General features: G+C 46.0%; 1 protein-coding gene across 3 annotated transcripts in view; it reads left to right on the top strand.

The window, feature by feature from the left end:
- The window catches only part of asic2 (acid-sensing (proton-gated) ion channel 2), a 332,386-nt gene that overhangs the window by 280,250 nt on the left and 28,099 nt on the right, over positions 1 to 24,037 (top strand). For all 3 annotated transcript variants that reach the window (XM_076995766.1, XM_076995763.1, XM_076995756.1), the window contains exon 3: positions 17,903 to 18,053. In XM_076995766.1, the coding sequence (XP_076851881.1) occupies positions 17,903 to 18,053 (151 nt within the window). The remainder of the gene's footprint in view (positions 1 to 17,902; positions 18,054 to 24,037) is intronic.

The following is a 24,037-nucleotide window of genomic DNA, read 5'->3' as shown; positions in this document are numbered from 1 at the left end:
CTCATCTGATCTCTCCTCTGATCTCACCTCTGATGCTTAATCAGATCTCTCCTCTGATCTCTCATCTCACCTCTGATGCTTAATCAGATCTCTCCTCTGATCTCTCCTGTGATTTCTCCTCTGCTCTCCCAAAGTCTCTCTTCACCACAGTGTTTCTATTAGAGCTGCTAGATGAACATCCACTTAAGTCTCGCTCATGTTGCAGATTACACACACAATTACACTTCTTGCCCAAACACAGGGATGCTTGGTGAGTGACCAATCACAGCGCAGGGTTTAACTCTGCATCCACCCTGATTTAATTGTTTTTAACACATGCCCTACTTGACCCTGATGTTCTGAGAACTCCAGCTATGCAATTTATTGTGGATTACATATAAATGCCATGTGCCATGTACCATGTCTCTGGTGGGTTTTAACGGGGAATCTGAGAAGCTACAGGACTCTGATATGCAGAGTGCTGTACTAAACGTTACATTCATTCAGCTCTTGGAGTAAAAGTGTACTGGATGTACAGTGGTGTAAAAGTCTGAGGGGTGTGGGGTGTAAGGGGTGTGGGGTGTAAGATGTGTGGGGGTAAAGGGGGTGGGGTGTAAGGTGTGTGGGGGTAAGGGGTGTGGGTTGTAAGGTGTGTGGGGGTAAAGGGGGTGGGGTGTAAGGTGTGTGGGGGTAAGGGGTGTGGGTTGTAAGGGGTGTGGGGGTAAGGTGTGTGGGGGTAAGGTGTGTGGGGGTAAGGGGTGGGGGTGTAAGGGGTGTGGGGGTAAGGTGTGGGGGTGTAAGGGGTGTGGGGGTAAGGTGTGTGGGGGTAAGGGGTGTGGGGTGGAAGTGGTGTGGGGTGTGAGGTGTCAGGGGTGTGGGGGTAAGGGGTGTAAGGGCTGTGGGGTAAGGGGTGTAAGGGATGTGGAGTGTAAGGGGTGTGGGGGGATAGGAGTAGGGTGTGTAAGGGGTGTGGGGTGTAAGGGGTGTGAGGTGTAAGGGGTGTAAGGGATGTGGGGTGTAAGGGGTGTGAGGTGTAAGGGCTGTGGGGGGTAAGGGGTATGGGGTGTAAGGGGTATGGGGTGTAAGGGGTGTGGGGTGTTTAATTGATCTATGCATTTATTTGTGTCTCTTGTAAATTTTCTTTCTCTCTTGCTATCATCACGTTTGCCTCCATACTCATTCAAACCCTGCTCTTCGAACTCAGCCCTTTGAACCCTGCCCTTTGAATCCTGCCCTTTGATTCTCCTCTACTTCCTGCTTCCTGCCTTGCTGTTGTTGTTTGCTTTGTGCCAAAGGGCTCATGCTTTGAGTTCTCTGATTGGCTGTGACTTGCTCAGACAGCTTATCTGGTGCTACATCCTTGTCGTTTCTGTTGCACTCTTTTAAGTTTCTCTGCATTTTTTTATGCTTCACTGGCTTTGTATGGTAGAAGAAGAGAGCCAAGGATGTGAGAGAGAGAGAGAGGGCGGGAGACAGAGAGAGAGGGAGAGAGAGAGACTATGTGGCAGAGAGTAAGAGAAACTGTCAAACAGATGAGATCGGCACAATTGTTTGAGGTTGAAAAGACATCTGCTGAACACAAACAAACTCTTCCCTTGTGGAGAATACCACCTTTACCTGCGAGGCTTGCTGGAAGCAGCGTGTGCCTGAATTTCTATAAGGACATGTCTGCTACTGGAGCCAGGATGAGAGGTAGTCACCTCAGGGAGAGAGTCACCTGTGAGAGGAAGAGTCACCTGTGAGAGGAAGAGTGACCTGTGAGAGAGAGAGTCACCTGTGAGAGAGAGAGTCACCTGTGTGAGAGAGAGTGACCTGTGAGAGGAAGAGTGACCTGTGAGAGGGAGAGTCACCTGTAAGAGGGAGACACCTGTGAGAGGGAGAGTCACCTGTGAGAGGGAGAGTCACCTGTGAGAGGGAGTCACCTGTGAGAGGAAGAGTCACCTGTGAGAGGGAGTCACCTGTGAGAGAGAGAGTCACATGTGAGAGAGAGAGTCACCTGTGAGAGAGAGAGTCACCTGTGAGAGGAAGAGTCACCTGTGAGAGGGAGTCACCTGTGAGAGAGTCACCTGTGAGAGGAAGAGTCACCTGTGAGAGGAAGAGTCACCTGTGAGAGGAAGAGTCACCTGTGAGAGGGAGTCACCTGTGAGAGGAAGAGTCACCTGTGAGAGGAAGAGTCACCTGTGAGAGGGAGTCACCTGTGTGAGAGAGAGTCACCTGTGTGAGAGAGAGTCACCTGTGAGAGGAAGAGTCATCTGTGAGAGGAAGAGTGACCTGTGAGAGGAAGAGTCACCTGTGAGAGGAAGAGTCATCTGTGAGAGGAAGAGTCATCTGTGAGAGGAAGAGTCACCTGTGAGAGGGAGAGTCACCTGTGAGAGAGAGTGTTACCTGTGAGAGGAAGAGTGACCTGTGAGAGGGAGAGTCACCTGTGAGAGGGAGAGTCACCTGTGAGAAAGAGTCACCTGTGAGAGGGAGACACCTGTGAGAGGGAGAGTCACCTGTGAGAGGGAGAGTCACCTTTGAAAGGGAGTCACCTGCTTGATCCTGGGGAGGGTGGGCCTGAGGGGGTTGGGCCTTTAGTGAGGGTGCTCTGCCCTTTCAGCGGTGGGGAGGGTGGGCCACAGGGAGGGAGTGTATGTGATGTGAGGAGGATGTGGGCAGTGTTGAGTCATGTCGTCTAGAAAGCTGAACTGCCCCACACACCTGGGAGACTTGAGTGTCTGGTGGGGTTCCTGTGGAGAGCATATCAACCGTGATGTCTTGGAGCTCACCTTTGTCAGACGTTTACTGTGATGGACCGTCTGCCTGCAAAACACTGCTAGCTAGCAAGCTGCTTTCACTGAGGTCTGCTCAAATGAAACTCATCTCAGTTCCTCAGTGCCATGAAGACATTCATCCAGCAAAGCTGTCAAACCCCATCGAGAAAATGCAGTGTAGTAGCTAACTGCAGCTACAGCGAGCACCACCCTTCTCAAGCAGATGCCCACCTACGCCCTGACCTTGGAGCATGACCTTGCAGAGCATGAGGTGACCTTGGACGCGGTGAGCGAGAGGACGATGGTTGAAGCTGCCACGCAGTCTAGCGTGTGACAGCAGAAGCACTCTGTGTGTTGTCATTGTGGAGACCCCCTGTCTCCACCTGACTCCCCCTGTCTCCACCTGACTCCCCCTGACACCCCCTGTCTCCCCCTGTCTCCCCTGACTCCCCCTGTCTCCCCCTGACTCCCCCTGTCTCCCCCTGACTCCCCCTGTCTCCACCTGTCTCCCCCTGACTCCCCCTGACTCCCCCTGTCTCCCCCTGACTCCCCCTGTCTCCACCTGACTCCCCCTGTCTCCACCTGTCTCCCCCTGACTCCCCCTGACTCCCCCTGTCTCCCCCTGACTCCCCCTGTCTCCACCTGTCTCCCCCTGTCAGCTTCTTTAGCACCCAGTGGATGTTGCTTGACACTTTGCCTTTATGGGTTTGTTGGCTGAGTGAGATGCCTGAAATGACATTTAAATGAATGAGTTTCATGAAGTGGTGAAGTGGTGCACCTTGGGAACAGCTCGGAGGGAGGGAGGGATGAAGAGAGAGAGAGAGAGAGAGAGAGAGAGAGAGAGAGAGAGAGAGAGAGAGAGAGAGAGAGAGAGAGAGAGAGAGTGATAACCATTAAGCTGTTATCTGAGACTCAAAAAACAACTCCAGACTCAGCATTTGTGCCATGCTGGCACTTTCATCCCAGTTCAATGGTGCATGCACGTGTGCTGCATCACGTGTGCTGTGTGCTACATGTGCTGCATGCACATGTGCTGTATGCACTGCGCTGAGAGCTGTGTGCTGTGTGCACGTTTGATGAGAGCTGTGTGGACATGTGTAGTGTGCACGTGTGCTGTGTGCAGTGTGCACGTGTGCTGTGGTCCCACGCAGGAGCATGTGTCCCATAGCTGGGTAGGACGAGCAGGCCAGGATAAATCAGGACACACGACCCAGTAGCTCACAGGAGGGAGTGGAGTCAACACACAGCAGCAGTCTACCACTCCCAATACAGTCAACCAGCTCATTTCACCAATATACGTCACATTAGCCAGATCAATTACTGCACACACCACCTCTACATCTTACTGAGCAGTTACACACTGTGGACAGTAGACAGTTGCTTTCCTCTCTCTCTCTCTCTCTCTCTCTCTCTCTATCTCTCTCTCCCTCCCTCCTTCTCTCCCTCCCTCTCTGTCTCTCTATCTTTCCATCCGACTCCCACTCCCCAGTCACTTTTTTCCTTGAAATATTAGGGTTAGGGTTAACCCGAGGGTTAGGGTTATGGGTAAGGTTCAGGGTTAGGGTTAACCCTAGTGTTAGGGGTAAGGTTAGGATTAGGTGTATTTAAACTCTGACACACATCAGTACTGTAATGTTTTTGATGCAGTCACACATAACCTTTGACACAAGGGTACAGGTCTTATTACTAAAGGGATCTAAAGTGAGGTGTTGGGTAAAGTGAGTGTAGTAGGTGTTGTGTTGTGTAGTGGATGTTGTGTAGTGAATGTTGTGTAGTGTTGTGTAGTGTATGTTGTGTAGTGAATGTTGTGTAGTTGTTGCTCTCACTGACTGGAGGAATAATCTGTTATTCCACTTGAATAACAAACTTGGGGCTTTAACATGTCGACCTGGAATGTAAAAGTCCATCTCATTTTATTCTGATCTCTTTGTGTCTTTATTACTAACCCATGTCTGATTCTCTCTCTCTCTCTCTCTCTCTCTCTCTCTCACACACACACACACACACACACACACACACACACACACACACACACACACACACAAACGTGTTTTCACGTACCTTAGCTCGGCTTGTAATGGCAGAATTGGCGTCTCGTGGAGATTGCTTCAGCGTAGCTATAGCAGAACTCATTTTACCCATCACAATAAAATGCTTGTGCAAATGGAAAATACACCCCCCCCCCCTCGAAAACAGCATGCGATTCTTTCTTAATGCTCCCACTTTCAACGGACTATAATGGCGATACATTATAACAGGGTGGTTCGAGCTCCTGTCAAGTAATTAGGACACAGGCTTTACTCTCGATGTTTTTTGAGCATTGTGATCCATTCAGGTGCACTCTGTGGAGATTACTCCTGCACTACTTCTGTAGTTCTCCTGTAGTACTCCTGCACTACTCCTGTAGTACTCCTGCACTACTCCTGTAGTACTCCTGTAGTACTCCTACACTACTCCTGTAGTTCTCCTGTAGTACTCTTGCACTACTCCTGTAGTACTCCTGTAGTACTCCTGCAGTACTCCTGCAGTACTCATGCCGTACTCTTGTAGTACTCCTGCACTACTCCTGTAGTTCTCCTGTAGTACTCCTGCACTACTCCTGTAGTACTGCTGCACTACTCCTGTATTACTCCTGTAGTTCTCCTGTAGTACTCCTGTACTACTCCTGTAGTTCTCCTGCACTACTCCTGTAGTACTGCTGCACTACTCCTGTATTACTCCTGTAGTACTCCTGCAGTACTCCTGCAGTGCTCCTGCACTACTCCTGTAGTACTCCTGTACTACTCCTATAGTACTCCTGCAGTACTCCTGTAGTACTCCTGCACTACTTCAGCAGTACTCTTGTAGTACTCCAGCACTACTCCTGCACTACTCCTGTAGTACTCCAGCACTACTCCTACAGTATTCCTGAAGTATTCCTGTAGTACCCCTGCAGTACTCCTGCAGTACTTTTCTAGCTGACACTGTTCTTATTGCTGTCTCCGGCTGCATGATTGCCAGGTGGGAAGAAATCCCTCAGAGTGGCACCAGCTGTGACGAGTGTAGAACAGGATTAAGAAAGAGGGAGTAAAATCTGCACTGCCTCCTACATGGATGCTGACAGCTCTGGAAGCTAAAAACAAAGGACAAAATTGCTGTAGATTTCCACAAACAAAAGCCATCGCCACACGGGGGTCGGAGGCCCGGCTGGGACGTTCTTATCTCAGTGCTGCTCGGTGGTCTGGAGCTCCTGGGAGAGATCAGACTGTCTCCGTATCTCACGCTTTTTTCAGTGGAGTACCGATTGGAGAGGCAGGCACACGATGACACAATGACACAGTGAGTTGTGTTTTCAGGGCAGTACACTCCACCGAACTGAGTGAATTGCTTTCAGTGGTGGTAGCCACAGTAACCATGTCAGCCACGGTGCCCCACAGGTGTTTCGACCTCTCGTGTTTCAGCCCCAGGCAGCCCGTCTGTCCCGGCTGGCCAGAACCCAGCTCAGTCTGCTACCGGAACCTGTGCCTTTTAGTCAGACACTGGATCGGCAAGAATCCACCAGCCTGATATTTTCATATTTAGTCCACAACCGTTTATCTTACGTATATTTCCACCAGGTATTACGGCCTGAAATGAAAAATAAACAACAGGCCAGCTAGATCATTCGGCCAGAATAATAAGCGCCATTAAACGTATCCTCCAATGTCACTACTAAATGTTTATAAATGCTTCAGCGTCTTCAGTGGCTCATGGTAAATAGCTGGGAGATTGTGTGTGTGTGTGTGTGTGTGTGTGTGTGTGTGTGTGTGTGTGTGTGTGTGTGTGCGTGTGTGTGTGTGTGTGTGTGTGTGCGCGTGTGTGTGCGTTTGTGTGTGTGTGTGTGTGTGCGTTTGTGTGTGTGTGTGTGTTTGCATGCATGTGTGTGTGCGCATGTGTGTGCGTGCGTGCGTGTGTGCGTGCGTGCATGCGTTTGTGTGTGCGTGCGTGCGTGTGCTTGTGTGTGTGTGTGTGTGTGTGTGTGTGTGTGTGTGTGTGTGTGTGTGTGTGTGTGTGCGTGTGCCAGTGTTGGGTAAGTTACTTTAAAAAAGTAATTCGTTACAGTTACAAGTTACTAATAAAAAAAAAAAAAAAAAAAAAAAAAAAATTAATAATAATAAAATAATAATAATAATAATATTAATAAAATAAAACACGCAACCAGCTCAAATGACCACTGCAAAGAAGTACAGAAAGTAAACCAAATACATATAGTGCAGATGAGTGCGATGTATGGGTGTGTGTGAGTGTGTGTTTGTGTGCAACCTAGAAGTGCAACATAGGATAGATGTATGGAATGTACTTACCAGCAAGGGTGGGTAGCTGCGACAGCACTCCCCCAGAGGCCAGAGGCGGGCGGAGAGAGACCCGGGAACCCCACCCGCCCACGGCCCCCCACAGAGCGGTGGAGTACCAGAGCCGCACTTCCCAGAAACCCTCACCCGCCCACCCCCGCAGGCGGGAGAGAGAGACCCCGGACAGCGCCCCACCAGTCAAGGAGCGCAGGTCCAGGGGAACCAGAGGGAACAGAGCGCCTCCCCCCCAGGATGCCCCCCCCCCAGGGGCCAGCGGCAAAACCACGGCGCCACGCGCCCGGAAAGCCACCCACCACCCGGCAGGGCCCACCTCCCGCCGAGGAGCACCCGGCCGCCCCATATCACCACCGCCCAGGGGAGCGGGCCAACCGCCCCTACGCCGGGGGGCCAAGCCGGACACCGGAGCCCCAAGGCGCCCCCCCTCTGGAGTGGTGCAGTAGTCTCAGGGGAGTGTCCATGAGTGAACCGGGCACGACCAGCCCCGACCCAGAACCAGCTGTCCTCACCCACCTAACCAAACCCACCCTACATTCGCCCCTATACACCCCCACCATGTACACACCCACCCCCACACACACACACACACATACACTCAAATTCACCCTCACACCTCCAAACCTGGCCATATGTCCCCTCCCTCCAACACGCACTCATTCATCCACCCATTCAGAAACAAGAAGAAAACAAGGACAGAGACACACACTTATCCAGACTAGCACACCCTCTGCGGCAGGGGCAGATGGCTGGACCAGCAAGGACCAGTAGCGGTCCTAGGAAGCCACCAGCCCAGTCCCGCGCCAGCAACCCCCCCCCCGCCCCGGCAGGGAGCAGGAAGTGGGTGAAGGAAGGCCTTCCCACCCCTCCACCCCCAGTGTTGTGTGTAGGTGTTGGTGTATATGCATGTGTCGTAGTGTGTGATACTATGGTGCAGTTAAAATTGAGGGGACAGATGCTAGGGCAAACGTGAGTGCATGTCCACACCGTCCCCCTCAAAGGCCCTCAATGTCTAAAGTGCAGTAAAAACTGAGGGACAGACAGTGGTGAGGAGACGGGTGAACCATGGCAGCAGGCCCACCTCGTCAACCAAAAATATTATTATTATTTTTTTTTTCTTCTTTTCTTTTTCTTCTCCTTTTTTCTCCTACCTCTGTCTTTTCCCTTTTTATTATTTCTCTCCCCCTCTTTTCTTGGTCCACCTAACCCCAATAATTATCACTTTGCATACTGTTATCACTACATATTGTTATCACTACACTATATATTATACAGAATTGTTATAATTGCCATTTAAATCTGTACATAAAAACAAAGTTGTCCTCCAAAGATGGGGGGGTGGAGGTGGGCCAAAAAAAAAAAAAAAAAAAACAGTTACAAGTTACCTTGTTTAAAATGTAATTGTAGTGTAACTTTTCTGATTACTTTTGAAAAGTAATGTAACTAATTACTTTTGGATTACTTTTTGATTACTTTAAGGTTTAAATGAGTATTGACCCATGATCAACATTTTTGAGAACTGACAGTGTGAAACTTAAAAGAGTACTAAGCTGAGAGGGAATTGCTGACAGGCAATCACAGGAGGTCCACAAGAAGAGATGCCTGCACCAGGCATGTAAGATTCTCAGACTCCTGTCATCAGGCCATACTCTTTTCTGCTCCTCCCCAGTTTGCAGACTAACACAAACAGGTTCAGAAACCACTTCTTTCCCACAGCGGTCACCTTATTGAACTCTTCCCAAAGACCATTCTTTCCTTCTCTATCCATACCTTACCATCCACACAAAATCTGAACAGTGTTCCTCTTCAATCCACATCTGTATAGCCCTATCTACAGTGGTATAGGATAATCTGTATATTATCTGTATGATTCCATCTGTATTTATCACATTTATTTATATCATATATTTTTCTTTGCCCTGTGCATTGTGCTGCCATAACTACATTACACACACATGCATTTCCCTAGGTAATTTATCTACTCTGCACATATCTATTAACCATCTTTACTTACACTAGCTGTAAATAACTGCATTGTATCTCTAAATACTGCATTCTATACAATCTGCACGTGTTGCACTTGATTAGATACCAAACTGCATTTTACTACTTCATACAAATTTCATTTAAATGTGTTGCTTGTTGAACGGTAGGTCTAAGATAGGTCCAATGATACCAATTGGGTAGGCTAGGTCGTGTCATAGACATCGACAAACGTTTTTCCAACACCAAACAGTCATAAATATTCATTTGATACCGTCTGTCATTGTCTAATAGTCTAATAGTGCAATTCAAGTGAATGGTAGTAGCTAGCCCAGCCGGTAGCGAACTATGGAAACCACTGTGTGTGTGTGTGTGTGTGTGTGTGTGTGTGTGTGTGTGTGTGTGTGTGTGTGTGTGTGTGCATGGACGTAATTTTGATTTCAAAAGTGGGGGGGGACATAGATTCGTCGCTATTTAAATATTTGGTTTTAACCATAAAAACTGGGGGAGACCAAAGCCGGCTTTTGAAAAAGTGGGGGGGACATGTCCCCCCCGTCCCCCCCCAAAATTACGTCCGTGTGTGTGTGTGTGTGTGTGTGACGGTCAGCATACCTTGCTGTTAGCTCGCTTACAACCTCAATACTGGTTGCCTTCTAGGGTTGCCACCTGTCCCGGTTTTCCAGGGCTGTCCCAGTTTGTCTCGGTTTTCCTTCTTTTTAATATTCGGTCCCGGCAAAAAAAAATCATTTAATGTCCCGGTTTTCACTAAGTTAGTTCAAACGACTATTTAGACTGTTTCTGCACACTTTAAATCCGTCTGTTTTTTCTCGCTGTGTCCATTTTACGTTCGCCACCCCCCGTCAACAATTTACGTTCGCGTATGACAGAGTGTCCTTGTTTTTTGTCAGACCTAGGTGGCAACCCTTCTGATCGGAAATAAACCTCCAAACTCCGAAATTTACACAAAGGCTTGGCATAATCACAAATAGTTGCCGATGGTGGCACATGGTTCACATTTATTGACAACACGAAAACAAAACAAATGCTCCTTAAATGTCCAGTGAAGGCGTCTGTCATTATTGCTGCTTGAGCTGAAACTGAACCGCGCGCTTGCTGCTCCAGCACAGAAACAAGCGGGAAACGGCGATATAGGGCGCAAAGCAATAAAAATATCATTAAATATTTCGCAAAGGTTTTTGTTTATATTTTAAAAATGTAACTAAAATTGTAATTCTTAATTTTTCCAGAAGAAACTGTAACTGAATTACATATTTTCTCATTGTAACTGTAACGAATTACAGTTACACTTTTTTGTAATTAAATTACGTAACGTCGTTACATGTAATTCGTTACTCCCCAACACTGGCGTGTGCGTGCGTGTGTGAGTGTGTGCGTGTGCTTGTGTGTGTGTGTGTGTGTGTGTGTGTGTGTGTGTGTGTGTGTGTGTGCCACTGGAGCAGCTCCCCTGGCGTGGTCCTGCGTACTCACCATGGCACTGGGCTGCGTCTGGCTGGGGGTGGAGATCAGGCGAGTCTGTCTGTGTTTGAGGAAGAGATTATCAGAGGGCAGGAGAACAGAACAGGTTTGTGGTAGACTGCTGAAGATACTCTTCCCTTTACTCTCAACACACACACTGGGAAGGTCAGACACAAAGCAGGACTCTGTCTCCTCATCTGGGAGACGCATGGGCAGCTGAGTCCCCACCGTCTGCATTAAGTGTGTCGTGAGTGTTTATTTTTGAAGCTTGCGAGCTGAAGTGGACCGAATGCCCTTGAGGAGGGATTGTGTCATTAAGACAGCGTGCTGAAGGGTTTGCCTACGGGAGCACTCGTGACACGGCTGAACAGATCACGAGACGGAGCTGGCAGGTTCCTCTTCACCACCGGGTTTCGCTTTTAGGTCAAGAGACCAAGATGGATGGATGGGAATAGATGAGGAGAGAAGTAGATGTAGAGAAGACATAGCCCAAGAGAACACGTAGCTGTTGGGTCCCCCACTTGTTTAGAGGGTTAATTAGTGGTAATATATAGTTTGTGAGTCAGCTGGGGTCCCTGGATGGACTAGTAGTGACACATGCGGATATGACTATAGATATGACTATAGATATGACTATAGAGAGAACAAAGAAGAAAAAACAAAACACAGACAAAAAGAAAAAATAAGCACAGTGGAAGTGAATGAGTGATGTGTCAGTAGAGAAGAGAGAAAGGACCTGAGAGCCATTTTTCTAGCCTGTGATCTGCTGGGCACCAGTTCTAGAATTCAGGTTCTAGGACGTTCTACAATGTTCTTTGCCTTTCAACACTATTTTCTTTTTTTATGCTGGGTTCCTGTGCCAGAATTGTGTGTGATGGTTGGTAAGCCTATTAAATGTCCTCCACCGTTTAACAGCGACTCATATTTCTTGTTGATTTCTGAACTGTCCACTGTACATTGCTGGTGTTTGTCAGAGGAGATTGGGTCAATTTGTCAGACTGGTCACGCTCCGTCAGCAGAGTAGCGCTCTGCCCTGGCCACTGTTTCTGCTCACACAGCCCTGGTGGTCCAGTACTGGAACGCTATTGAGGAGCTTGAAGGAGGCAAGCCTGAAGTTGAATGGCTTCATTACAGAAAGCTACAAAACTGAGCAACAAGAAACAAAAAAGAAACAAGCAGCAAACAACGAGAGCAAAACACACGTTACAAGAAGCAGCAAACTCTGGGAGGACCAGCGAAATAAACACGAAAGAAACTAGCAAACATAGTGATGGAGAGACATGAGTACATGAGTAATAATAATAATAATAATAATAATAATAATAATAACCAACAACCAGCAATACAAAACTTTTAAAATATACCAGAAAACAAGGAACTAAACTAGCATAATATGAAATCAATAACAGTGGGTGGAGAAACGGGGGGTGTGACAAAAAATCTAAACAGAGAAGCACATGGAGACACGAAAACAAAGGTGTGATTGACAGGTGGGGGAGGAGCCATACATGACTAGTCACCTTAGGCATCAGGAGATGTGGAGCAGTATCATAGCCCCTCTTTAAAGGTCTGCAGTCGCACTGGACCTGGAAGGCATCTCTCTCTCTCTCTCTCTCTCTCTCTCTCTCTCTCTCTCTCTCTCTCTCTCTCTCTCTCTCTCTCTCTCTCTCTCTCTCTCTCCTGTAGTGGACTGTATTATACGTAGATGGAAACCGTGAAGCTGCAGTCAGGGGGCCAGACGTGTCCCCTCTGTCTTCCACCCACTGTTTGGGAACATCTGCTCTTAGACCCTCAGACATGCTGGACCCTCCCAAGCACTCACACAGCCTTGAGGTTTGGAATAGCCAATGAGAAGCTTGGATGAACATGATTGGAGGACAAGTGTGGTCTCCTTGACATGCTTGCGGGCGTGTATACATTTGCCAGGTTCATGGCTGCACCCCGAGTTCTAGAAGAAAGAGGCAGTGGCGACCTTTTAACGTCAGCTCAGCAGTAACATTTCTCTCTTTTGCAAAGTACCCAAGCAGAGACATGGAGAGAAACTAAATCACGTTTGTAGTCATATTTGCATAATGAAGTGAGTCATCATTAGAGATCTTTGTAAACTGGTTTTTCTCAAGTCACAAGTTTATTTGCAAGTTTATTTGCAAGTTTATCTTCGAGTTTATTTGCGCTGCACTTTCCACACACTGCTTCACGCAGAAACTAAGCTTACATCCCGAGATCTGTCACCACAGGCTGTTTGGAAAAAGACCTACATACATAAATAAAACTATTCTTAAAATAAAAAAATAAAATCAATTTAAACATAACAAATTACAGAGAGTTGGAATTAAGAATGTCAAATCCAGAACCCCTGACTGAAATGCAGCTCCTGTGTCAATGCTAGTAAATGACTCCTGGCCTGTTTATATTGAATAGGAGTGTTACAGCCATGGTAGTGATTAGAAAAGGCCTTGGGCATGGCATGCCGGTGTATTATGGGTAATTACCTCCATAATGTCTTATAAATGGTTATGAGTCAAAGAAATAAGATATGTCAAGCAGATATTTAATTCTCTGGAGATTATGCCAATCATTCATTGTGGGCTAGATTGTTTGTGTGTGTGTGTGTGTGTGTGTGTGTGTGTGTGTGTGTGTGTGTGTGTGTGTGTGTGTGTGTGTGTGTGTGTGTGTGTGTGTGTGTGTGTGTGTGTGCGTGGGTGCATGAGTGTGTGTTTGTGTGTGCTTGTATGGCACCCATGTGTGTATGTTGTAGGCACATGAGAATCATAAGCATAACCATAACAGCTAAGTAGAGGTATTCATTCACAGTTCCCAGATCAGTTATGGTTCTCTGAGGACAGTGTAAGCACTGCATAGCTGTTCCCAGGTCAGCAGTGAGCAGTGAGGTGTGTGCTCACAGTATTGTGCACTGTGTCCCTGCCATCTAGGATCATTTTCTGATTGGGATCATTAGGATCGAGGATCATTTCTGATTGTTATTTTGTTCATTTTATTTTTCACAGGCTACCCAAACTACCTATGCATGCTACACGTGCACGCTGCACACACACTACACACACACTACACACTCACACTAGACACATGCACACAACACAAACATGGTACACACACACGCTACACATACACACTACACACACACGGGACACACACACGCTGCTTCGAGGAGCCCCCTGGAGATAGACACGTCATTTGTTCTGACTCTGTAATACAGTAACACTGCGATGAGCCGAAACTTCACAAAAGTACCTTGAGGCAGGTGTCCTGATGAAAATGGACAAGTGTCCTGATGAAAATGGACAAGTGTCCTGATGAAACCGTGTGAAGGCGGGAGGCAACGGGCCCTTTCATCCCGCACTGCCACACGGACCGCGTGCGCTGGACGTCTGAGCTCGCCTGCTGCCCCTGAACTATCCGCATGGCCCGTCTGACTTTAGCAGCATGAGTGGGGAGAATGCACTGACTGGGTCCTAAAGGAGACGGGCAGGGTTTGACCTTTTGACCCTTTCCCCATATCCACCACAAGGGCTGACCGCTGCTACCTAGAAGGCATTTCTCTCTCTCTCTCTCTCTCTCTCTCTCTCTCTCTCTCTCTCTCTCTCTCTCTCTCTCTCTCCTTTATGATAGTTTAGGATTTACGATCTCATATAGTTCAGCTTTTAGCCTGGTGCACTCTACACATTTCTGTCTCCAGTTATGCTGTCAGAGATTAAATTTTGGGCTCAGCAACAAAACCCTCCAGCGTGGTGACAGATTGCTGTACATTTCCATGGCGACGCGTGTGTGTTGTGAACAGTTCAGCAGCTTCCCTGTGACGTTTCTGCTCTGGCAGCTTTACACACCCGCCGATATTTTCAAACACATTTGAAGTTGTTGGTGATAAATCGTGTAGTGAGACTACCTCTGCAACAAGACGAAAGAGCAGCAGTGAGCAACAGCCAATGGGAGCGTGAGAGATAACTTAGAAGAGCCAATGAGAACCTGGGACAAAACTCTATCAGATAGACTGCTGTTTCTGTATAGACAGTAATATTCTTTACTTCTGATTACATGGACCTCACATAAAATGGTGATATTAACAGTCAGAATTTAAAGCTTTAAAAATGGATTTAAGAAAGAGGTGAAGAGACAGTGAGACAGAAAGAGAGACAGAGAGAATGTGGGGGATGGAGAGAGAGAGACAGGCAGGCAGAGAGAGAGAGAGAGAGAGAAAGACGTTCATAGTCTGCCTTTTGATTGGACAGCTGTGGTCATGTGGAAGTGTCTGCTGTTGGTCCAGCTCAGCTAGGATGTTCAGGTCCGTTTGGCTCAGTTTGTCAGACTGGTCACGCTCCGTCGGTAGAGTGGTAGTGCAAACGTTCCCTAGTCTCTAATCTGTGTCTGCTCCCACAGCCCTAGCTGCTGTGGCCCACTACAGTCTCCTTGGGCACGAAGAGATACTGAGCACCGTTGTAGCTCCTGTTAAGAGTCTTGTAGTGGACTGTATTACACGCATCACATATTACACGCATCACGTATTACATGTCTCTCTCTCTATCTCTACAGCTGAGAGATCATGTAGTTTACACACACATTTATTCATGTAGTGTGTGAGCCTCATTTGCACACACATTTATTTGTGTTGGGTGTCAGCCTCATTTGTGGTCATGGTTGAGCATGACACTACATCTACAGAACAACAGGCCACAGATGATAAATGTCATCTCTGCAGCACAGCGATTCTGAAAGTCGTGTCCATTTGGCCTTAGATGCGGGGGGTTACCCTAAGTGTGTGGGGTTGAGTGAGACTCTGGGGTTGATTGGCTGTGTGGGGTTAATTGAGTTTGAGGTTGAGTGAGGGTGAGATTGATTGACAACATGTTCTTAATGGCAGTGTGGGGATGACTGAGAGACTCTGTAACGCCAGCAGAGGATGTTTTTATTTTCTACACACAGTTTCTTGGTGTCACCGTTCACTCTGGTTTATTCAGTTTCTTGGTGTCACCGTTCACTCTGGTTTATTCACAGTTTCTTGGTGTCACCGTTCACTTTGGTTTATTCACAGTTTCTTTGTGTCACCGTTCACTCTGGTTTATTCACAGTTTCTTTGTGTCACTGTGTCACCATTCACTCTGGTTTATTCACAGTTTCTTTGTGTCACCGTTCACTCTGGTTTATTCACAGTTTCTTGGTGTCACCGTTCACTCTGGTTTATTCAGTTTCTTTGTGTCACCGTTCACTTTGGTTTATTCACAGTTTCTTTGTGTCACCGTTCACTTTGGTTTATTCACAGTTTCTTTGTGTCACCATTCACTTTGGTTTATTCACAGTTTCTTTGTGTCACCGTTCACTTTGGTTTATTCACAGTTTCTTTGTGTCACCGTTCACTCTGGTTTATTCACAGTTTCCACAGTTCTTAAATACACAAGGGTTACAAAATGCACGTGCATGTACACAAAACCTTGCTTCTTCAAACACGTGGTGTCGTGTCTTCCTGTCCTCACTCCTGAACTTCACCCTGGCCTTCACACTTCCAGGGTTTCCTCATTTTAGGCTCATATAGTTCAGACACAACTTGATACACATTTTCGTCAACATGCCATATTTGTCAATTGTGATTTTCACCCCAATCGAAATTTATCCTCCGCATTTACCCATCTGTGCAGTGATAACACACACTAGTGATCACTAGGGGTCTGTGGTGCACACGTGCCCAGAGTGGTGGGCAGCCCTAGCCCAGCACCCGGGGAGCAGTTTGGGCTTCAGTGCCTTGCACAAGGGCACTGCAGTCATGGCCTCAGGTCTGGGAATCGAATCCACAACCTTCCGGTCACAAGACCATGATGGTCCATTATACATTTAATTTTTATATATGACTACAGTGATTATATCATGAATTCCAACACATGCACACAAACTCCTACAAGTGCCCTTGACAGTATCTCGATTATATTGTATGTCATGGACATACAGTGTAATTGACAAATAAACCTCCTTGAATCCTTGAATCCTACTTGTTTCTGTGGCAGAATAAATATTGGGAGTGTGCTTAGAACTTCTGCTGGCCTCATGCAAACACACACACACACACCCACAACCCCCCCCCCCCCCCCCCCCCCCCCCCACACACACACACACACACACAAATTCATTCTCTTCTACTCCCAACACTCACATCTGTACTTGTGAGTATAAGTATCATCACCCACTCTCCTCTTATGAGCATCCATACCCACAGGTGGCCTGCCGTTAGTTCTGTCTGCTGTTAGTACTGTCTGCCGTTAGTAATGTCTGCCGTTAGTTCTGTCTGCTGTTAGTTCTGTCTGCTGTTAGTACTGCTTGCCGTTACTTCTGCATGTCGTTAGTTCTGTCTATCATTATTTCTGTCTGCTGTTAGTTCTGCCTGTCGTTAGTTCTGTCTGTCATTATTTCTGTCTGCTGTTAGTTCTGCCTGTCGTTAGTTCTGTCTGCTGTTAGTTCTGCCTGTCGTTAGTTCTGTCTGCTGTTAGTTCTGGCTGTCGTTAGTTCTGTCTGCTGTTAGTACTGCCTGCTGTTAGTTCTGCCTGTCGTTAGTTCTGCCTGTCGTTAGTTCTGTCTGCTGTTAGTACTGCCTGTCGTTAGTTCTGTCTGCTGTTAGTACTGCCTGTCGTTAGTTCTGTCTGCTGTTAGTTCTACCGTCCCCAGGCACAGTCCATAGTTTCCATACAGTTCCTGAGGCTGAGAGAGAAAGACAGAGAAAGAGAGAGAGAGAGGGAGAGAGGGAAGGAGGCAGAGAGACTCAGAGTGGGAGGGAGAGGGAAAGAGGGAGCATGAAAAATATGGAGGATAAGATGGTGCATTTCTTTGTAGGCTCAGTTGCTTTGGCAGTTGGATGGCTGGAATTCACTCTCTTCTCTAGTTGAGACCGCGTCAGGGTCTTTGTGAGGCAGAGGGTGGAGGAGGGGCCTAAATGAGGATGGTGTGGGAAGGGAGGGGCCTGAATGAGGGTTGAGTGGGAGTGGGAGTGGAAGGGGGATGGGGAGTGGCCTAATTGAGGGTGACACCCCTCTAAAGGTGTCAGGGGACAAACTGGTCTGCTCTGCTTTCTAGCCTCTATTTGAGGCTATTTGCATTATTAGTGCTGTGGCTTTCAGGCATGTGTGCTGATCCCAGAGTGTCTCAATCTTGGGCAGTTAGACTTCCTGCTGAACCTGCACTTATTCAGCCACTACTCATTAAAGTCTTTAAACTGAATCCCTGAGGCAACCTTCCGCTCGCCAGCCTTTGATCCAACGTCATTCTGCAAGTCCCACCTACTTTTTGATTTGGAATTCTCTCTCTCTCTCTCTCTCTCTTTCTCTCTCCCTTTCTCTCCTGCTCTCCCCCTCTCTCTCTCTCTCCCGCTCCCCCCCCTCTCTCTCTCAGGTGTTCACCCGGTATGGGAAGTGTTATGTGTTCAATGCTGCTGAGGAGGGGAAGACCCTGAGAACCACCATGAAAGGAGGAACCGGCAACGGCTTGGAGATCATGCTGGACATTCAACAGGATGAGTACCTACCAGTGTGGGGAGAGTCAGGTACACACATACACACACACACACACACACACACACACACACACACACACACACACACACACACACACACAACACCCACTCACTTTCACACACACATGCACACACACACACGCACACACACACACATGCACACACACTCACTTTCACACTACACACACAAAACTACCCTCAAATAAACAAATAAGCAAACAATGACATACTAACTAATTAAAGCTCATAACTCCAGGTCTCTGTAAAACACAGCTGCTAATACTTCACATTGTTAAGGTCACCAAACACTTTGAGGCACATTGTTAAGATCACCAAACACTCTGAGGCACATTGTTAAGAGCACCAAACACTCTGAGGCACATTGTTAATGTCACCAAACACTCTGAGGCACATTGTTAAGATCACCAAACACTTTGAGGCACATTGTTAATGTCACCAAACACTTTGAGGCACATTATTAAGATCACCAAACACTCTGAGGCACATTGTTAATGTCACCATTAGCCTGGAGTAGCCTGGAGCACTACAGTGTAGAGTTCAGGCTCAGGTTCCTCCGGAGGCCCTTCTGCTCTCAGACTCTGAGGCGCCTTCAGCTCTGTTCCTCTGGGTCTGGGGGCTTGGGAGGCTTCCTGGAAGGCTGTGTGGAGAACACTGGACCTTTCTAACGCAGGGTGTTTGTATTCTGTTAAGCATAAAAGCATTGAACTTTTCCCCACATGCCTTACTAAGCCATCATTGTATTAATAAGGGCAAGATGCTGCAGGCTTTGTTCACACATTTGGTGGAAACTGTTGGAATGAAAACAATAAGCTGCCCAAGGTTTAGCACTGCTGACGCAGTGAGAGAACCGCGGCTTTGTGTGAGGGTTTCCAACACTGCAGACTAATCCTGCAGATTAGCAAATTAGCTCACCATGCAGTGCAGCGTGAGAGGCAGAGGTGGGACCAAGTCAGTGTTTTGCAAGTCTCAAGTAAGTCCAAGTCTTTATCCTCAAGTCCCGAGTCAAGTCTCAAGCAAAGACAGTCAACTCAAGTCAAGTCTCGAGTCAAGACAAGCAACCGTCAAGTCAAGTCCCAAGTCTGAAACTTGGAATTTCAAGTCCTTTCGAGTCTTTTTTTTTTTTAACAGGCACCAACGCTTTACGAATGCTACGCTGATGCGTTTCTTTACTCGTTTTGTTGGTGTCCGCCAGCCAAAAGATGACAGATCATTTACATTTTATCTTCTCTTAATTACATAAATGTACTTAAACAAGAATGTTTCATTACATCATATTACACGAAAATAGCAAGATTCATCGTAAGCAAGATGCTGTCATTACGAATGGTTATTGGATAAAATGTTTAAATATAGACTAATAAAAGGTTAGGGTTATTTTTTCATTGTTTTCTGTTATTGTGGGGTCACGGTGTAGGCTACTATTGTTACCTGGAGATTCAGTGGGGTCACATATTCTGATGGCTGCCGTCAGAATTGGTGACCCCAGTTAAAAAGGCTCACCTGTACATCCCATTCATGATTTCTTTGTTGGCTGCAATGGTGAGGGGATTGTAAATCTTGTTTAAGTACATTTATGTAATTAAGAGACGATAAATGTAAATATAAACATCTGTCATATTTTGGCTCGTGGACACCAACAAAACGAGTAAAGAAAGTGCATCAGCGTAGTTTACGTAGCATTCGTAAAGCGTTTGTGCCTCTGAACAGAAACTGTGAAATAGCGCCCCCTGTGGTCACATAACTCGACGGTCACAGAATCTGGTGTAACGCCGGTCTGCGTCAGAAGGACGGAAATGAAATTAATGGGGCGCACTTTATAAATATTAATATGCGTTTTAAAATTTAAATTTGGGGTAAAAAAAATCAAGTCTTTGCAAGTAAACAGGTTCAAGTCCAATTCAAGTCCCAAGTTATTGGTGTAAAAGTCCAAGTCAAGTCTAAGTCTCTGAATATTTTTTCAAGTCAAGTCAAAAGTCTTAATATTAATGACTCGAGTCTGACTCGAGTCCAAGTCATGTGACTCGAGTCCCCACCTCTGGTGAGAGGCCCACAAACACACCGCACTGCCGCTACAGCAGTGGTTCTCAAACTTTTTCTATCATTCCCCACCTCAGAAGAAGGTGAAATTCCACGCCCCACGAACGGATGGCGAACGTAATGTGTTGACCGGGGTGGCAAATGTGATGAAAACCGAACAGGTTTATACTATTGCAAGTGACCATAGCGCGTGACTCCGCGACCCTGCGCGAACGGTGGAAGCGTTTATACTTTCCGCGTGCAGTGTTCTCCGAAACGATATGTGGTAGTATAAAGAAACACCCCTCAAAAACAGAGGAAGGAACATTTACCTGATGAATTTTAATGTTGCTTTGTGTTTCAGGTTTGAAAGTGCTGGAATTTAGGCTAAAGTACTTTAAAATGCTTGAAATTGTAATTACTTTGTTTCACAACAAATATCTGTCTGACTGACTAGTTCTCTTGTATTAGGTTAACAAATACGAGCCTCTTGTAATTCCAGGACGAAACATGAGAGAACGTGAAGACGTGAAGATTGGGCGTTTTTAAAATAAACAACCATTAAATAATGTGATAAAAAGTGAATTACGTCATTTTCGCGCGTGGACCCTCGCGCCGCTCGCGACGCGTCAAGTATAAACCAGGCTTTAGAAAGGTTAATTTCTTCCAATTGCTTGCACCCCACCTGCACCTGAGGACTGAGGATGAGGAGGAGTGGCTTCCAGGAAGTGGTTGGCGAAGAGCTTCCTGAGGTTCAGAAACAGCCTGATCCCGGAGAGTCACAGAGAGTGAGAGTGTGAGAGTGTCCTTAGAGAAGTGCAATGTAGAATCAGCTGGTCTGGACAGTTCAAGGACACCAGATGTTTGTCTTAGTGTATGTGGGACAGTGGCACATGTACACCAAAGTCTAATATCATTATCCAGAACTATCTGTTAGATCTCACTGGCAAACAACTGTTGAAATATTAATTCTTGCACACCCCTCCCCTCTCCTCCTCTCTCCTCCCTTCTCCTCTTCTCCCCTCTCCTCCCCTCTCCCCTTCCCTCCCCTATCCTCTCTCCTCCCTTCTCCTCCCCTCTCCTCCTACCACATCCTCCCCTCTCCTCCCTTATCCTCCCCTCTCCTCCCCTCTCCTCTCTTCTCCCTTCTCCTCCCTTCTCCTCTCTTCCCCTCTCCTCAAATATAGCAACCACTAAAAAACAACTTGTGCATTTAGGTGCTGCACGTTTGTGTGTGTGCGTGCGTGTGTATGTTTTCTTTTTGTGTTATGGATTTCAGAGTTTGGTACAGCATTAGCTTTTGTTTAGGGAATATTTGCATCAGAGCAGGTTTGACTATTTGCACTCAATCGCATTGCTCACTCTCTTTGAAGTAGTATTTGTAGTGGTACTTGTAGTTGCATTTGCAGTAGTATTTGTAGTGGTATTTGTAGTTGTATTTACAGCAGTATTTGTAAGCATATTTGTAGTTGCATTTGTAGCAGTATTTGTAGTGGTAAATGTAGTTGCATTTGCAGTAGTGTTTGTAGTGGTGTTTGTAGTTGCATTTGCCACAGTATTTGAAGTGGTATTTATAGCTGCATTTGCAGTAGTATTTGTAGTTGCATTTGCAGCAGTATTTGTAATTGCATTTGCAGTAGTATTTGTAGTGGTACTTGTTGCATTTGCAGTAGTATTTGTAGTTGCATTTACAGTAGTATTTGTAAGGATATTTGTAGTTGCATTTGTAGCAGTATTTGTAGTGGTACTTGTAGTGGTATTTGTAGTAGTATTTGTAGTGGTACTTGCAGTTGCATTTACAGTAGTATTTGTAAGGATATTTGTAGTTGCATTTGTAAAAGTATTTGTAGTACAATGTGTAGTTGCATTTGTAACAGTATTTGTAGTACAATGTGTAGTTGCATTTGCAGTAATATTTGTAGTGGTACTTGTAGTTGCATTTGCAGTACTACTTGTGGTAGTATGTGTAGTGGTATTTGTAGTTGCATTTACAGTAGTATTTGTAAGGATATTTGTAGTTGCATTTGTACTAGTATTTGTAAGGTTATCTGTAGCTGCATTTGCAGTGGTATTTGCAGTAGTATTTGTAGTTGCATTTGCAGTAGTATTTGTAGTGGTGCTTGTAGTTGCATTTGCATTAGTACTTGCAGTGGTACAGTATTTGTAGTGGTATTTGTAGTTGCATTCACAGTAGTATTTGTAAGGATATTTGTAGTTGCATTTGTAGCAGTATTTGTAGTAGTATTTGCACCGAGGGGACTGTGGCTGCTTGGCCGGGGAACAGGAGCCTTGACTGTTGCTGTGGAACTTTGCAACCACCCTGCGACCACGGACTTGTGCTAACGAGCCGCCCAATGGAGGATGGGTTTCCTTTTGATAGTGATGCGCGGATCGATACTGAAATATCGATTCCATCGATACCAGGTCTTTATGTTCTAAAATCGATTTTCAAATCAAAATATCGATACTTTTGATACTTCAATCATTTGAGGTAATGCAAAGCACTAACAGGAACACTGTGGAAGTAACTAAAATATTGAGATCTTGTCTAAATGATATGCGGTTGGTGGGAACTACTTTTTCTTCCACCTGGGTCAGTGCATAATGCGTAAGTACTGCGGCACGCTCACACAGACGCTCACTCAGTCTACTACGGCGCTGTACGTATGCTATGGCGGAATGCAAGAGAAGTCATGTGTGGAGCTATTTCAGCCCCACAAACAGCCAAGATGCTGTTTGTGATTTCTGTAAAAAAAACTAAGGAGTTGTGGCAACACAACAAACCTTGTTAAACACCCTAGGGTAAACCACAAGGTCCAATATGAGGCTTTCATGCTTAGGCGGACAGAAGAGGAGAGCACTGTGTCAGATGCTGCTAATGCTAGGGCAAGACAGACATCTCTAGCGGAGTCCTTCGTCTTCGGTGCCGCAGGTAGACACTATCCAGGTACAGACGGAGAAAATGTGAAGCCTTAAGCAGCACTAAGCTGCTTAAATATGGTTATGAAGTAAATAACGAAATAAATACATGATTCAACAAAAAGCTGCATAAGTTTAGCTTAGAGTAAAAAATATGTGCATCACTGGGTGATTTATTCAGGCAAGGTTTGCTAACGAATTGATAAGTATTTATAATTGATAACTATAAATTACTTAAAGTAGATTACATATACAAGGTCTTTTCAAAGGCAGGAGAGGTTCTGAGCAAAAAACAGAACAGACTAAAAGGGGAAAACTGTAAATATGATATTGTTCCTCAACAAAAACCTGTAAATTAAGTGTTATTTAGATATTCAGTATGTTCATGTTAATGCAATATTTCAGGAGTTCTATATAATTAAACACAAATTTATTTTAATTGTTTTATTATTTTACTTATTTAATTTTTTTTGCATGTTTGAAAACAATTTGTGTGAGGGTTCTGTTTTTTCTGTTGAATTAGTTCTGTTATAGTGTAAATGAGGCTGCTACCTCAATATACTTTATTTAAAATAAATAAATAACATATCTTGTATTTTTTTTATGATGCTATGACTTGAAATACACTACTTTTTTTAGATTTACGAGACACATTAAGTGTAGTTGCACAAGGTATCGGTATCGGATCGGTATCACCGATACCAGCCTGAGTTTTACTCAGTATCGGATCGGAAAGGAAATCGCTGGTATCGAACATCACTACCTTTTGAGTCTTGGTCCTCCCGAGGTTTCTTCCTAATCCCCACCCTATAGGGAGTTTTTCCTCGCCACTGTGGCCTTTAGCTTGCTCATTAGGGATATGGACCAGTGACCATATATATAATGGACGGTACGTCGCCGTTGACTCCCATTGTGAACTTTTGAAGCCACCAAGATGGCCGCACGGACACCACCATCTTGGATGCACTTGCACAGTAGATGAAAATTGGAGCAGGACAGTATCTCCGCCAGAGACCATATCTCCGCCCCGACATTCGTTAGGATACGCCCACCAGTAT

Source organism: Brachyhypopomus gauderio, chromosome 2, assembly GCF_052324685.1.
Source record: "Brachyhypopomus gauderio isolate BG-103 chromosome 2, BGAUD_0.2, whole genome shotgun sequence".
Taxonomy (NCBI): Eukaryota; Metazoa; Chordata; class Actinopteri; order Gymnotiformes; family Hypopomidae; genus Brachyhypopomus; species Brachyhypopomus gauderio.
This window is presented reverse-complemented; position numbering and strand designations above follow the sequence as displayed.